This window comes from Callorhinus ursinus, unplaced genomic scaffold (genome assembly GCF_003265705.2).
Source record: "Callorhinus ursinus isolate GAN/ISIS: 27379988/994484 unplaced genomic scaffold, GSC_fseal_2.0 scaffold53, whole genome shotgun sequence".
NCBI lineage: Eukaryota > Metazoa > Chordata > Mammalia > Carnivora > Otariidae > Callorhinus > Callorhinus ursinus.
Genome location: NW_027397115.1, coordinates 8,461,108 through 8,476,248, shown reverse-complemented (window position 1 = coordinate 8,476,248; position 15,141 = coordinate 8,461,108). Strand labels below are relative to the sequence as shown.

General features: G+C 54.9%; 1 protein-coding gene across 1 annotated transcript; it reads left to right on the top strand.

Annotated features, from left to right (window-relative positions):
- The first annotated feature begins 2,453 nt into the window (after positions 1-2,453).
- On the top strand, positions 2,454-4,528 carry CEBPB (CCAAT enhancer binding protein beta). The gene has a single exon (XM_025853290.2). The coding sequence runs from the start codon at positions 2,871-2,873 to the stop codon at positions 3,909-3,911; it is 1,041 nt and encodes a 346-aa protein (XP_025709075.1). The 5' UTR covers positions 2,454-2,870; the 3' UTR covers positions 3,912-4,528.
- Positions 4,529-15,141: the final 10,613 nt, after the last annotated feature.

The following is a 15,141-nucleotide window of genomic DNA, read 5'->3' as shown; positions in this document are numbered from 1 at the left end:
GCATGTGCATGCTAGCATGTGGGGGGGCGTGCGCACGTGCATGCTTGCATGTGGGGGGGCGCGCGCACGTGCATGCTTGCATGTGGGGGGGCGCGCGCACGTGCATGCTTGCATGTGGGGGCGCACGCGCACGTGCATGCTTGCATGTGGGGGGCGCACGTGCATGCTTGCAGGTGGGGGGGCGCGCGCACGTGCATGCTTGCGTGTGGGGGGCGCACGCGCACGTGCATGCTTGCATGTGGGGGGGGCGCGTGCACGTGCATGCTTGCATGTGGTTGGGGGGCGGGCTGCTGAGGCTCAGAGAGGGATGCCATCCTGCCTGGGGTGACCTCACTTTCTCCGCCTCCTCCATACATTGAGCATCTTCCCTGTGTCAGGCACTGTTCTAGGCACTGGGGCACAGCAATGAACAAAACAAGAATCCCTGCCCTGGTGGGGGTGACATGGGGAGGGGGCAGCGGGGACAGAAAACCACATGCATAGGGGAGGTAATTTTGATTGTAAAGAGAATACGGGAACGTGAAAGAAGCGACTGAGGATCTGGGACTTCCAACGGGGAGGTTAGGGAGGGCTTCTTGGAGGTCACCTTTGGGCTGAGCCCTGAGGAGTTGCCTTGGGCAGAGCTAGGGGACCAGTGTTCTTGGTCCAGAGGGAACAGCAGATGCATTCACCACTGGTAACTTTTGATCATGCCCAGCCGAGGACGCCCAGTATTTGTGGGCCAGCCCTCGTAGAACGGGCAGTTTTTTGGGGAGGGTGGGGGGAGACTGAGGTAGACTGGACAAGTAGGGTAATGGTAGCTGGTGACAGGCTGGTAAGGAAATTCACTCGCAGGTGGGGCCAGGAGGGCCTCTTGGAGGTGGTGTGAGTGTCCCACTTTGCTGAGCTCTGAGCGTCCTACTTTGCAGCTTGGAAGGCCTGGCTGAGTGGCCCTGGGGCCTCAGATCTCTCCATGGCCCAGTGGCTGCTGGGAAGGCCCGGAAAGCCAGCAGGCCGGGTCAGTGTTTCATCCTGTTCTTCCCTGCTCCCCTCCACCCCCAAGGGCGCTTGGAGATGTCATTTCTCCAGCTCTCTGGGGCGGAGGTCACCCCAGCTCAGCAGATAACACTGAAGGTTGAGCAATGCCTGCCTGCCCGCCAGGGCCAGGGCCGGGGTCAGTGGGCCGGGGGTTATCCCCAGGCAGGCTGGGAGCTCCTGCCTGGGCGGCCTGGACCAGGAGTGGCAGAGGGGTGGGCCCAAGGATCTGCCCAAATGGCCTGGGACCGGGGCTGGAGAGGGCAAGGGGCCCCTTGAGCCTACACAGCCCACTGTTCCAATCCAGGATGGGCCATGGCCTGTTTTCCCATCTGTGTACCAGGAGTAGCAGAAACATCCTCCTGCCGCGGCGGAAAAGGGAACCCTGGGTCCAGCCCCACCCTCAGTACAAAGCGGGGACTTGGTAACAATGGGGGAAGTCCCTCTCTCTCCTGCATAGCTCTCAGCGTTATCCCCACTATCTCAGTGACATCCCCACCCCAGCCTCAGAAAAAGGGTTTTGGCCTCAGGTTGGCGAATAGGTCTTAGGGTGCGCTGACAAGAACTCTTCTTTTGAGACTGGTGGGGGACATGAAGCCGTGTGACCTTGGGTGTCTTATGCCCGCCGGCCCCCCCCCCCCCCCGGGGTTCTTTGTACCCTGTGTAGGGGATGGTTTCTTTCTGTGGTGCCTCCCAGAGTGGACTTAAAAATGAAGCCTTACGTTTGGGAGTCTGGTGGAGACAGTATTACAGTTAATGGTAACTGTAACGGCACCTTCATGGCTGGAGCTTGGAGAAGTAAAGTGACTCGCCCAAGGTCGCATAATGTGGTAGAGTCTAGCACCCCCGCCCCCTTCCACCTCCCTGGGCCCAGGTCAGGGTCGGGTGGGGCCAGAGAAGACCCAGGTGTGGTCTAAGGGGGCGGGCAGGTCCGGTGGGCGGGGCTAGAGGAGGAGCGCAGTCGCCGCCCCAGAGGCCCGGGTGGAGTGCTCCCTTGAACTGACCTCCATCCCTCCCCCGCCGACTGGGGTCCTTGTATTGGACGTGGCTTTACGAGCGGAGTCTCCACCAGCGTGGAATCCCCTCCTTCCGAGAGCTGGGGATGGGGGCAAGTTTGGGGGCGGAGCCGCGCCCGGAGAAGGGCCGTGGAGACCGGTCACCTCTCCAGGAGCCAGAGCCGAGGACTGGGGTCTCCGGCACGGGGAGCGCCTACTCTGTGGGGCGTCCGGGCTGGGCGCCGCCGATCCTGAAGCCACCGCCTCCTCCAGCAGGGGGCGGGCGGCGGCCGTGTTTTGGGTGGGGGAAGGCGATCGCGTTGCCCCCTCCCCGGATTCCACCCCCTTCCAGTACAGCCTCCAGCCCAGAGGGGGCGGTCCGGGGGCGGGGTCGCGCCTCCCCTTCTCGCTCCCAATCCCGGGGCCGCCGGGTGGGGGTGGGCAGGGGGCGTAAGGCCGCCCCCCGCGACCCGCGGACCCCCGAGGGCGCACTCCTGGTCTCGGGTCTGGCCGCCGTGCCCCGCCGACGCCCTCCCGGGGGTCTCGGGCCGCCACACCGCGTCCCGGCGGCGGCGGGAGGGGCCGGGGCGGCTGCCAGCGTGACGCAGCCGTTGCCATGGGCCGCCTTTATAAATAACCGGGCTCAGGAGAAACTTTAGCGAGTCAGAGCCGCGCACGGGACCGGGAAGAGGACCCACGCGAGGGTCCAGCCGTCAGCCCCCGCACTAGTAGCGGCCACCCCGGCGGCAGCGGCAGCAGCAGCAGCGACACAGCGGCGACAGTCCGGAGCCAGGAGGCCGCGCCACCTGCGGGCCGGCCGGAGCGGGCAGCCCCAGGCCCCCTCCCCGGGCACCCGCGTTCATGCAACGCCTGGTGGCCTGGGACCCAGCATGTCTGCCCCTGCCGCCGCCGCCTGCCTTTAAATCCATGGAAGTGGCCAACTTCTACTACGAGGCGGACTGCTTGGCTGCTGCGTACGCCGGCAAGGCGGCCCCCGCGGCGCCCCCCGCGGCCAGACCCGGGCCGCGCCCCCCCGCCGGCGAGCTGGGTAGCATCGGCGACCACGAGCGCGCCATCGACTTCAGCCCGTACCTGGAGCCGCTGGGCGCGCCGCAGGCCCCGGCGCCGGCCACAGCCACGGACACCTTTGAAGCGGCTCCGCCCGCGCCCGCCCCCGCGCCCGCCTCCTCCGGGCAGCACCACGACTTCCTCTCCGACCTCTTCTCCGACGACTACGGGGGCAAGAACTGCAAGAAGGCGTCGGAGTACGGCTACGTGAGCCTGGGGCGCCTGGGGGCCGCTAAGGGCGCGCTGCACCCCGGCTGCTTCGCGCCCCTGCACCCGCCGCCCCCGCCGCCGCCGCCGCAGCCCGCCGAGCTCAAGGCGGAGCCGGGCTTCGAGCCCGCGGACTGCAAGCGGAAGGAGGAGGCCGGAGCGCCGGGCGGCGGTGCCGCAGGCATGGCGGCTGGCTTCCCGTACGCGCTGCGCGCCTACCTCGGCTACCAGGCGGTGCCGAGCGGCAGCAGCGGAAGCCTGTCCACGTCCTCGTCGTCCAGCCCGCCCGGCACGCCGAGCCCCGCCGACGCCAAGGCGCCCCCGGCCGCCTGCTATGCGGGGGCGGCGCCGGCGCCCTCGCAGGTCAAGAGCAAGGCCAAGAAGACGGTGGACAAGCACAGCGACGAGTACAAGATCCGGCGCGAGCGCAACAACATCGCGGTGCGCAAGAGCCGCGACAAGGCCAAGATGCGTAACCTGGAGACGCAGCACAAGGTCCTGGAGCTCACGGCCGAGAACGAGCGGCTCCAGAAGAAGGTGGAGCAGCTGTCGCGCGAGCTCAGCACCCTGCGGAACTTGTTCAAGCAGCTGCCCGAGCCCCTGCTCGCCTCCTCCGGCCACTGCTAGCGCGGCCCCCGCGCGCGTCCCCCTGCCGGCCGGCCTCCGCGCTGCTGGGCGCGCCGCGGCCGCGGAGACTCCGGGAAGCGCCCGCGCTCCCGCCCCCGCCCCTGGTGGCGCCGGCAAAACTTTGGCACTGGGGCACTTGGCAGCGCGGGGAGCTCGTCGGTAATTTTAATATTTTATTATATATATCTATATCTATATTTTTGTCCAAACCAACCGCACATGCAAATGGGGCGCCCGCCCGTGGTGTTATTTAAAGAAGAAATGTCTATGTGTACAGATGAATGATAAACTCTCTGCGTCTCCCTCTGCCTCCTGTGCAGGCGCCGGCGGGCGGGCCGGTTTCGAAGTTGATGCAATCGGTTTAAACATGGCTGAACGCGTGTGTACACGGGACTGACGCAACCCACGTGTAACTGTCAGCCGGGCCCTGAGTAATCGCTTAAAGATGTTCCTACGGGGTTGTTGCTGTTGCTGTTGTGTTGTTGTTGTTTTTTGGTCTTTTTTTTTTTTGTATTATAAAAAATTATCTATTTCTATGAGAAAAGAGGCGTCTGTATATTTGGAAATCTTTTCCGTTTCAAGCATTAAGAACACTTTTAATAAACTTTTTTTTTTTTTGAGAATGGTTAAAAGCCTTTTGGGGGCAGTAGTTGGCTTTTGATTTTTTTTCTTTATTTTTGGTTTATATGATTTTATATTGCTTTCCTGGTGTGGGGGGGGGGGTTGTGTGTTGGAGGGTTCTATTATTTTTGGCTTTTTTGGTGGTTGGGTGGGGTGTTAACAGCTGTTTCTTTCTTTTTTTTTTTTCCCCTCTCCTCTGCTACTCCCTCCAGGGTCTGTGCTTGGAGATGGGGGTGCCAGGCTTGTAGGGGGCAGGCAGAGGTGTGCTGGGTCAGGTTCTCAGAGTGACTCAGCGCCCCTGGGTGCTGGGGAGGAGTGACTGGGAACCCTGCTTGGGGAGAGGTGTAGGGCGGCCTGAGTGCCAGGCTTGGCTTTAGAGGGGCCTGCAGTCTGGGACCTCTGTACAGTGTTTGGGGATTGGGCCAGCAGGCCAGATTATGTAGGAGGAGGGGGTATGGGTCTTGGTCCTGCTGAGCCCAAGTTGGGGCAGATTCTTTTTGGTAAGTGTAGTTGGGCGGGCTGTTTAAAAAATGCTTTGTGTGTGTATATATTTATTTTAAGAGGAGCCTGGGTGTGTGGGCGAGTTTGTGTTTGTGTGTCCCTGGCCTGCCAGAGGGGAGAAGCTGGGCCAGGTGGAGGGAGGTGGGGGAAGGGTTCCTGCATTTCCATTCCCTTTTCTTCCCCGGGGGTTGGGGGGGGGTGGAGGGGTGGGAGGTTTACCACTTGTAACTCCTTAGCCCAAGTGTGGACACCAAGGTCCAGCCTCACCTGCTTGTTCATGATGGCAGGGCCTGGTTTGAACTTGGGACTGCTGTCTCTGATACCCTGGGACAGAAGGGACCCCTGGTGAGGCTTCTGCTTCCCTGCCTCCTGATACCCTCCCGCCCCCCTGCACTGCACCCCCACGGCCATTCCAGGCCTGGACAGCATTCCTGAGAGCTGAGGATGGACACGGAGGGGTTAGCGTGGATACACGTTCGGCGTCCCGCGGTGCCTGGCACACAGGAGGTATTATATAAGCGTTTGCTCTTGTTATTATTTTTTGCTGGGAGGTTCCTGGCATTTGGCAACCAGTCTTCAGTGCAGCCAGAGTGTGGCGGGTACCTGCCAGGGGTCGGGTGTCCAGTAAGTCCTGGACCTAACCCATCTCATGTAAGCCTCCCAACAACCTTTGCACAGGTGGGTACTATTATAAGGCTGGGTTTTAGAACTGTGGAGCAGCCTTTTGTCACATCCCTAGGGGTACGATGGTGGTTTGGAATTCAGGGGTGGGGTCAGATGGGAGCTTCATAGATTGGTTTGCCAAGGGCCTGGGGCAGCCTGGGGTCTTGGGAGCAGCTGCTGGTGTGGTGGTTTTAGAAGAGGAAAGGCTCCCCCCCCCTTTTCCCTCTGGAGGCCTGGGTGTGCTTTCTCTGTGGGAGCCCCGGGTATCGGGGACAGAGACAGACAATTCCCACATCATGGAGCTGAGCGTCAAGGCAAACTACTTCCCCAGCGCCCCCCCCCCAAACCCTAGCATCTTTTGTTTGTGGCACTGGGGCTGTCTTTCCGGGGGGGTGGGGTGGGGGGGGGAGGTCATGATTTAGGAATGAATCTTCCCAATCCCCGCTCTCCTCTTTGTCACTCAGAGTTGGCCGGGTGGCTGCCGCTACACCCAGAGGAGGTGAGAGGGAAGCAGCCGAGCCACACAGTGACCCCCAAACCTCCTTTTCTTGAGCCCTGTCTTGCGAGCCAGCGTTGAGTACAGCCCTTTACACGCTCACATCCGGATTTAATCTACGGAAGCACTCCAGGGAAGGTGGTGTACCCATTTTATAAGAGTAAACTGCGGCCCCCAAAAGTGAGGTTAGCGCTCAAGGAATGGGGTGAAGCCAGTTCCAAAGTTAGGTCTGACCCCCAGGTCTCTGGGGAAAGCTTGGGGTCGAGAACCTGTTTTGTGATCCTAGCTCCTGCCCTCAATCCTGGGCCCTCCCTGGATGACTCCTTGCCTGGCCCCAAGTTCAGGTACCCTAAATGCCAGAGTTAAGTGACTTGCACACAGTTTCACAATTTGGAAGCAAAAGAAAGGGGATTTGACCCTGAGCCCATCTGAAGAAAGCTGGGAAAAAGTTAACAGGTTGAGGGCTCTGCTGGTGGTCTGGGTGGCCTGGTGTGGGAGCACTGTGGACAGAGCTGTGCCCAAACGACTCTGGGAGATGTCATAGGTAGGGGAACAGCCACCCCATGATCACAAGGCTAGGAGGGCTAAAGGCTTGCAGGGAGGAGGGAGGAAGCCATTCACAAGTCAGGAGAAAAGAGAGTAGGCTGGGCGAAGGAGCACTGGGGTGGGGGTGGGGGGGCAGGAGGCCAGAGAAGAGCCTTGAGGAATAGTAACAACAGCGTGTGTGAGTTCAGTGCTTACGATGGGCAAAGCGCCACTCCGAGGCCTTGGTTCAGATGGACTTGCTGGATCCTTCTGTCTGCCCAAGAAGGCTGGTCACGTTAACCACAGACCCATTTAGTGGGGTTGACCACTGAGGCTAGCTGGGAACCCCAACCAGTGTTTGCGAGAGTTGACAAAACACATTCATACCTCCTAATCTTAGGCAGTTGTCCCATGGCCTGGTGATTTCTACCGAGGAGAAAAGTGGGCGTCCAGAGTGAAAGCTGGAAACACTGCTGGGTGCTTGCCAGTGGAATCAGCCCAGCCCCCTCTTGAAGGCTGCGGCTTTTGTTAGGGGCATTTTCCTGCCAAGCAGACAGGCTCAGAGAGGGGAAGGGACCTGTCCAAGGTGGCACAACTGGGAATGGTGGGAGTCGGGGTAGGAAAGAGAAGGGGGACTCCCCCGTGGAAACACTTAAAGGTGTCCTCCTCCCCCAGAGTGCCTGGGATGGTTTTGTCCTTGTTTCTGAGACATTTATTTGTCCAGTTACTTTTCCCATTTATTTGGCAAGCATTTGCTGAGCACCTGCTAGGTGCCAGGCCCGATGCTCTGTGCTGGGGACGTGGTGACCAAGACAGAGGGGACAATTTAGGGAGAGAGGCAGACCCTAAGTGCCCAAAAACTAGAATGAAGTAATGACAGGTGGGGACAAGGGCTCCGAAGGAAGGGAAGTGGGGCAGGGAGGGGCTGGGAGGTCCAGGAAGGCCTCCCCTAGGAGGTGGTGTTCGAGCAGACACCTGAGCCAGGTGAGGTGTGAGGGAGACAGGCCTTGGTTTATTGGGCATGCGCACGCTGTGCTGGGTGTTACCATGTTTTATGTGGCTTTTATTCTTACAATAACCCAATGACTTGAGTGCTGTTTATCTTTCCACTTCCTCAGTTGGGGAAACTGAGGCACAGAGAGACGAAGTCACTGGCCCAACAGCTGATGAGTGACTTGCGGGAGAGTTGAATTCATGTCTTACCTTTGAACCTGAGAAGCCTTCTCTTCCTGTCTCTGCCCATGGCCCCAAATTTCTCATTTGCTCTGTTTTCCTGCCCTCCTCTCCCTGCTCCTTTCCTGGCCTGGCTGACCTGCTGGGGGACCCCTGAAGGAGTCCCAGCAGCTCCAGCTGTCCATTTGGCTGCCACTCCTTGGAGGTTTTCAGCCTTGTATTGGCTGTGGCCATGTGCAGGGGGGGAGTGAGGGAGGCTGGGGGCTGCTAGGGAGACTAGAGCTTCTGGGGCCCCCACCTGTCAGAGTTCGAGCCCCTCCTGGGTGTCCTCTGAGACCAAGAGTTAGTTAGGAGTCCTGTTGTACAGAGTGGGGACCTGAGGCTCTGAGAGGGAACACTACTTACCCAGAAAACAGAATAGATATTAGAAGCCGTGCCTGTGTGAGCCCCAGACTTAGCTATCTCGTCTGCTTATCACTGCACTCTGGGGGGACAGATGGGCAAACCTCGATTTTACAGCGTTTGAGGGGTAAGATGCTCGGGCCAAAAAAAAAAAAAAATAAAGCTCTGTGCTTTGTCCCTTACTTGCTGGATGACTCTGGGCAAGATACTTGACTTCTCTGGGCCTGAATATATTCACGTATTTAGTCAGGATCAAGCAAGCACCTACTGTGGGCCCAGGATGGGCTCTGGGCTCCTGGAGTTGACATTCTGGCATGGGAGAAAGAGGAAAATGAAGGGGGGTGTGTGTGTGGTAGAGGGTGACAAGGGGAGGGTGTTGAGAGAGCATTCCAGGCAGAAGGAGCAGCAAATGCAAAGGCCCTGGGACAGGACAGAGCTCAGTGTTTTAGGGAAAGAGCGAGGAGCTGGCGTGGCTAAGGTTGAGGCTGCCAGGGATGACATGGCGAGAGGAGAACAGAGGGACGGCAGGGTCCTTCATGCAGAACTGTGGAGGCCAGCGTGAGGCTGACGGAGGTGGTTTTGAGGAGGAATCAGTGGGTGTCCCTGGCAGGGCCTGGCACCTGGAAAGCCCTTGACGAGTTTGTTGATGGGACAGAACAGGCCGCTTGGCCTCAGGAGGAGGCAAAGTGCAGTGGGTGAAGGGCACAGGGAGGCTGCCTGCCGGGGCCCAGGAGATCTCGTGGGTGAGCAGCCTCTGACCCAGGGCCTGGAGCCGCAGTGAGCTGTTTGCCAGGCAGGAATGAGGGGAGGGCATGCCGGGAGGGGTACCAGAGGAGCAGAGGCGGGGAGCCAAGAGGAGGAGAGTTCCTTGGGAAGCTGTGACTGCGGAGGAGAGGGCACCAGGGGGGAGGAAGGCCAGGCTGGCGAGGGAAGTAGGGCCCAGCCTCCCTGAGGCCTCGGGGGTGGGTGTGTTGGGGAGTAGGCAGGAGGCTGGACCCCAGGAGAAGTGTTTTCTTTTTATCTGATTTCCCAAGCAATGCACGATCCTGGTGGGAGGATTGGAGAATGCAGAGCATCAATGAAAGAAGGAGACGGGAAACACCTATGATTCCACTGCCCGGAAATAAACCCCATTGACACTTGCTATGTGGCCTTGGACAAGTCACTTTACCTCTCTTCGCCTCAGTTTCTGTGTTCGTAAAACGGAATGATAGTACCTGCCTCATAAGGTCGTTGTGAGGATTACACGCGTGAGTCCGTGCAACATACCTAGAGCAGTGCCAGCACCAGTGAGTATTATTATTATTAACAATCTCATTACCGTTTTGGTTAAGAGCTCCAGCGCTGGAATTTGGCTGCCTGCATTCTAGTTCTGAATCCCCCATTTCCTGGCCGTGTGATTTGGGGCAAGTGACTGCATCTTGGTGTCCCTCAGTTCCCAGCTCTGTGCTAAGAAGGTGATAAAGTTCCTCGTGGTGTTTTGTAAAGATTTGACAGGTAAATTCATGCAGGGCAATGGTAGAGTTGTGTATGCCAGTTCTTTCTTTGCAGAATTTTCACTTCATGTGTATTTTTTTCTTCATTGTAGCTAACATTGTCTATTTGATAGTTGCTTCCTTCCTTCTTCCTTAGCAATGGGACCCTCTATTGTGGGGGGCAAGTGATAAAAGACTGCATTTCCCAGAATCTCTTGCAGCTAGGGATGACTAATGAATATAAAGAGAAGTTGTAGGTGAGGTTTCCAGGAAAGCTCTTTAGGGGGTGCTGATTCAGCTGTGAGGTACGTTTCCTTTTGCCTCCTTCCTCTGCACCCTCTCCACCCGCCGCCCCCAACTTCTTCCTACTTTCTGCCTGGAACTCAGATAGGATGGCTGGAGCTTCAGGGGCCATCTTGAATCATGTGGCAAACACTGAAGCATGGAAGCCACCTACTGAGGGTTATGAAACCGGAAGATAAAAGGCACTTGGGTTCTTGATGGTAGTGCAACAGCCACGCCAGTCTTTGCCTGCCTTACTCTGGACTTATTTATATGATATGAAAAATAGAAATAAAAAAATCTTACAGAGGTCTCTGTGCTTCTGGCTCCTTGCTACTGGCAGCTGAAGCTACTTCTAACTGATACATTTGCCCAGGTGGAATCAACCTGTATGGAATGGACAGAATCTCCTCTGCTGACCCCAGCAAGGACAAATCGTGACCCCACACCCTCCATATGCAAACCACCGAGGAGGTCCTCAGTATGGAAATGGAGAGGGTCAGTCCCCGCTGCAGAGCTCACAGAGCATGTGGCAGCTGTGCTGGGAGCCGACACCCCACACCACCCTGAATAACCCTTCCGCCTCATGCTGCCACCACCACCTGCTCCCCTGAGCCCTCAGCCTGCCAGGCCTGGGAGGCACCTTTGCTAGCCTGCCTGGGGCCAGCGCAGCTGGGATCTCTATGGGGTGAGTCTGTAGGCCAGGGAGCCAGGCTGGGGGGAGCTTTTATTTTTATAGCTGTCACCAGATCCCTGCCTCACAGGCCCTAGACCTGGAGCCCTGGTGAGGACGGAGGAGGTCAGGGAGGAGGAAAGCTCCTCAGGGAAACTGGTGGGTGGGGATCAGTAGGCCCTGGAAAAGAGTACCCTGGGGCAGGAGTTGGGACTTGCCTGGACTCTTTGACTCAAGCCAGGCCTCAGTCCTCGTGCTAAACGGGGCTGGTCATCGAGCATGCCTTGCTGATGCTCCTGGGGGCTGGCGAGGGACATACAGATAATGGGGACCCTTTCCTTCCTTTCGTCTTGAAACTCAGGTGCAGAGCATTAGCTTAATCCCGCCTTTCAGTTCTGAAGATGCGGTGGCTACCAGTCCTTGCAAAGCATGCATTGCATTTCTGTTTTATTTCCCCTCTGCATCTCAGCTCCCCACATCCATTTCTTGTAGCCCCCACTCCACTGTGGTTGATATCTGTCCTTATATACGTGCATCTTATTGTTTTATGTCTCTTCACTGAAATATGCACACACAGGAGAGTGCACACAATATAGGCAGATGGCTTGGTGGGTTTTCCCTGCATAGACCCATGGGCGGAACCAGCACCGAGATCAAGAAACAGACCATTCCACCAGAATGGTGGTCCCCAGAAACCCCTTGTGCCCCTTCTAGTTAGAGACACTCCCATCACCACCTAAGTAGAGAAAGGAGGAATCATTATCTTGATTACTGACAGCAAACATTAGTTTTGCCTGTTTCTTTTTTATAGATGGAGAGAGAGAGGGGCAGAGAGAGAATCCTAAGCAGGCTCCACACCCAGCACAGAGCTGGACGCGAGGCTCGATCCCACAGCCATGAGATTATGACCTGAGCCAAAATCAAAAGTCGGATGCTTAACTGACTGAGCTACCCAGGCAGCCCTAGGGTTGCCTGTTTCTGCACTTTATATAGATGGAATCACAGGATATACATTCATTTGTGTCTGATTTCTTTTACTCAGTGTTGTAACTGTAACATTCGTCCAAATTGCACGTATCAGGATTTGTTCCTTTTTGTCACTGACTAGAATCCTACTGCATGGATGTACTACAATATGTTTACCCATTTTATTACTGAGAGACACTTAGGTTGTTTCTAGCTTTTGGCTCTTTAGAATTGGGCTGTGATGAACATTCTAGAATACATGTCTTTTGGTGAACATAGGCGCACATTTCAGTTGGGCGTATACCTAGGAATGCTTGCTGAGTCATAGGGAATGCTGTGAGGACGTATTTTAATTCCTGTTAGTGCTATTTAACCCTAGGTTTTATTCTATTTCTTACTTTTTTTTTTGATTTAAAATTTTTTTCTTAGTCAGTTTGGGCCACTGTAACACAGTGCATAAGCTGGGTGGCTTATAACCAACAGAATTTTATCTCTCACAGTTCTGAAGGCTGAGAAATCCAAGATCAATCGGTAGCAGATTTGGTGTCTGGTGAGGACCTGCTTTCTGATTCATAGATGCTGTGTCCTCACGTGGTGAAGGGGTGAGGGAGCTCCCTGGGGTCCCTTTTATAAGGGCACAAATCTATTCATGAACTAACCCTCACATTAGGTTATTTCAACATATGAATTTGGAGGACACAAACATTCAGTCTCTAGCATTTTTGTTTTGAAAAAGATGTCACATGTATAGAAATGTTACAAAAACAGTGCAAAGAACACTTCCCCCCCTGAATTATTTAAGAATAGTGGTGCCTGGGTGGCTCAGTAGGTTAAGCATCCAACTCTCGATTTTGACTCAGGTCATGATCTCAGAGTTGTGAGATCATGCCCCGCTCTGGGCTCTGTGCTCAGCGGGGAGTCTGCTTGGAATTCTCTCTCCCCATCTCTCCCTCTCTAAAATTAAAAAAATAAATTGCTGATCTGTTGCCTTATCACTCCTTAATACCTTGATATATATATATTTCCTACAAACAGGGCCATTTTCTATATAACCACAATATAAATATCAAAATCAGGAAATTAACATGGCACATTACTGCCATCTCCTTGGACCCATTCAACTTTCACCAGCTGCCCTAACCATGTTCGGTAAAAGGGTCCAGTTTAAATCACACGTTACATTTAGTCGCCATGTCTCTTTAGTCTCCTTTGATCTAGAACAGCTCCTCAGTCTTTCCTTGACGTTCGTGACCTTGACATTTTTGAGAAAGGCCAGCTATTTTGTGGCATGTCCCTCAATTTGGGTCTGTTGTTTCCTCGTGGTTAGGCTCAGGTTATGCATCCTTGGCAGGTAAATCACAGACCTGATGCTGTGCTATTCTCTTTGTCACATCATCAGTGGTGTTCTCCCCCCCCCCAGTTTTATCGAAATATAATTGACATATAACATCATATAAGTTGAAGGAGTACAACGTCATGACTTGATAGGTGTATATGTTATGAAATGATCACCGCAGTAAGTTTAGTAAACATCCATCACCTCATGTGGTTATGGTTTTTCCCCCTTGTGATGACAATGATGGTGTTCACTTTCATTACTTGATTGAAGAGAGATCTGCCAGACTTCCCATCTGTAAAGTTACTCCCACCCTTTGCAATAATAAGTGTTGGGGGTAGGTTGGGAGCCCCTTCTAGCTGGCTTCTGTGCCCTTCTGACATGTCCCCCTCATTCTCTGAGTACTTCCTTACTTTCTGGCATGCAGTGCTGCAGGTGCTCCACCTCATCTGGTGCCTTCCCTGCCCAGCCCTGGAATCAGCATTTCTCCAAGGAGCCCTGGCTCCTTCCAGTGGGGAATGGTCTCAGCACAGAGTGTCCTCATCACTGCCAGAGTGTCACTGCTCCCAAACCCTCTCTAAGACTGTGTGTCTGTATGTACATGGACATAAACTTCTATCTGTGTCATTTCTGTATCTGGTTATCTGTCTTCTCTGTATCACCTGTGTAGAAAACTATGAGCTGACATGGATAATTCTGCTTCTAATCCAGCACGACAGAGTTTTTCTAATTTTCTCCCTTTCCGTGTTTGGAACTATCTTTCCCGACAGTGAGAAGAATATTAGCTTTCATTTTTCTTAATTTTTATTTATTTATTTATTTTAGAGGGAAAGCGAGCGAGAGAGAGAGAGAGAGAGCACGAACATATGCGGGGTGGGGGGAGGGGCAGAGGGAGAAGCAGACTCCCCGCTGAGCAGGGAGCCCGATGCGGGGCTCGATCCCAGGACCCTGAGATCATGACCTGAGCTGAAGGCAGACTCTTAACCAACTGAGCCACCCAGACGCCCCAGCTTACATTATTCTTAATTTATGTACTTATCTCATCAATCCCCTTATGTAACCAACTTCCTTTTTCTGCACCTCACTCCCTGCCCTGCCCACTCCCTCCCACCCCAGTGGGATGCCCTCCTCACTCTGCTCTGGCCCCCAAACGGTGCCACGTTTCTTGTGTATGATCTGAGTTCAACTACCCCATGGAATTTACGCATTTTGATTTTAATTTTTTATTTAATTTGAATATATAATACCTACTCATTGTCTGAAATTCAAAAGGTATGAAAGTGTTTACAGTGAAAAGTCAGTCTTCCTCCCCCATGGCCCTCACATTCCCTTCCCTTCCCAAGGGCTTTTCTTGTCGCCGGTGGTCTGTGCGCGCATATGCAGGTACAGACCCGCACGTGATGGTCACTACATCACACACTGTAGCACTGTCCATACTGGTCTATACTTTGCTTTTTTCATTCAACAATGTATCTTGGAGGTTGCTCATATTGGTACTGTAGAGCTGCCTCATTCTTTTTTTTTTAAGATTTTATTTATTTATTTGAGAGAGACAGAATGAGAGAGAGGGAGCACGAGAGGGAAGAAGGTCAGAGGGAGAAGCAGACGCCCTGCTGAGCAGGGAGCCCGATGCGGGACTCGATCCCGGGACTCCAGGATCATGACCTGAGCTGAAGGCAGTCACTTAACCAACTGAGCCACCCAGGTGCCCCTCTTTTTTGTTATTTTATTTTTAATTTTTTTGCCTCACTTTTATTTTGTTCAAAGATTTATTTATTTGAGAGAGAGAGAGAGAGAGAGCAAGCAGGGGGGGATGGGGCACAGGAAGAGGGAGAGAGAAACTCAAGCAGACTCCCCACTGAGCACAGAGCCTGACATGGGGCTCCATGACCTGAGCCAAAACCAAGAGTTAGACACTTAACTACTTGGTGTAAAGGAAGCCCTTGATAACAAAAGGGTCCCCTCACATTAGGGTCCCCAGGCTTTTGTGGCATAAGTTTCTACCTCAGGCTTAGGTTTAGGGACACAGTCCTGCTAAGTGAGAGGGAGGGGGCTGGCCCGGACAGGACCAGGGGGTCTGGGGGCTTTGGCTGGGGTTCTTAGGTCCCAAGAAGAGT

Coding starts and splice junctions, on each gene's coding strand:
- CEBPB (XM_025853290.2), top strand. CDS start 2,871: ATGCAACGCCTGGTGGCCTGGGACCCAGCATGTCTGCCCCTGCCGCCG.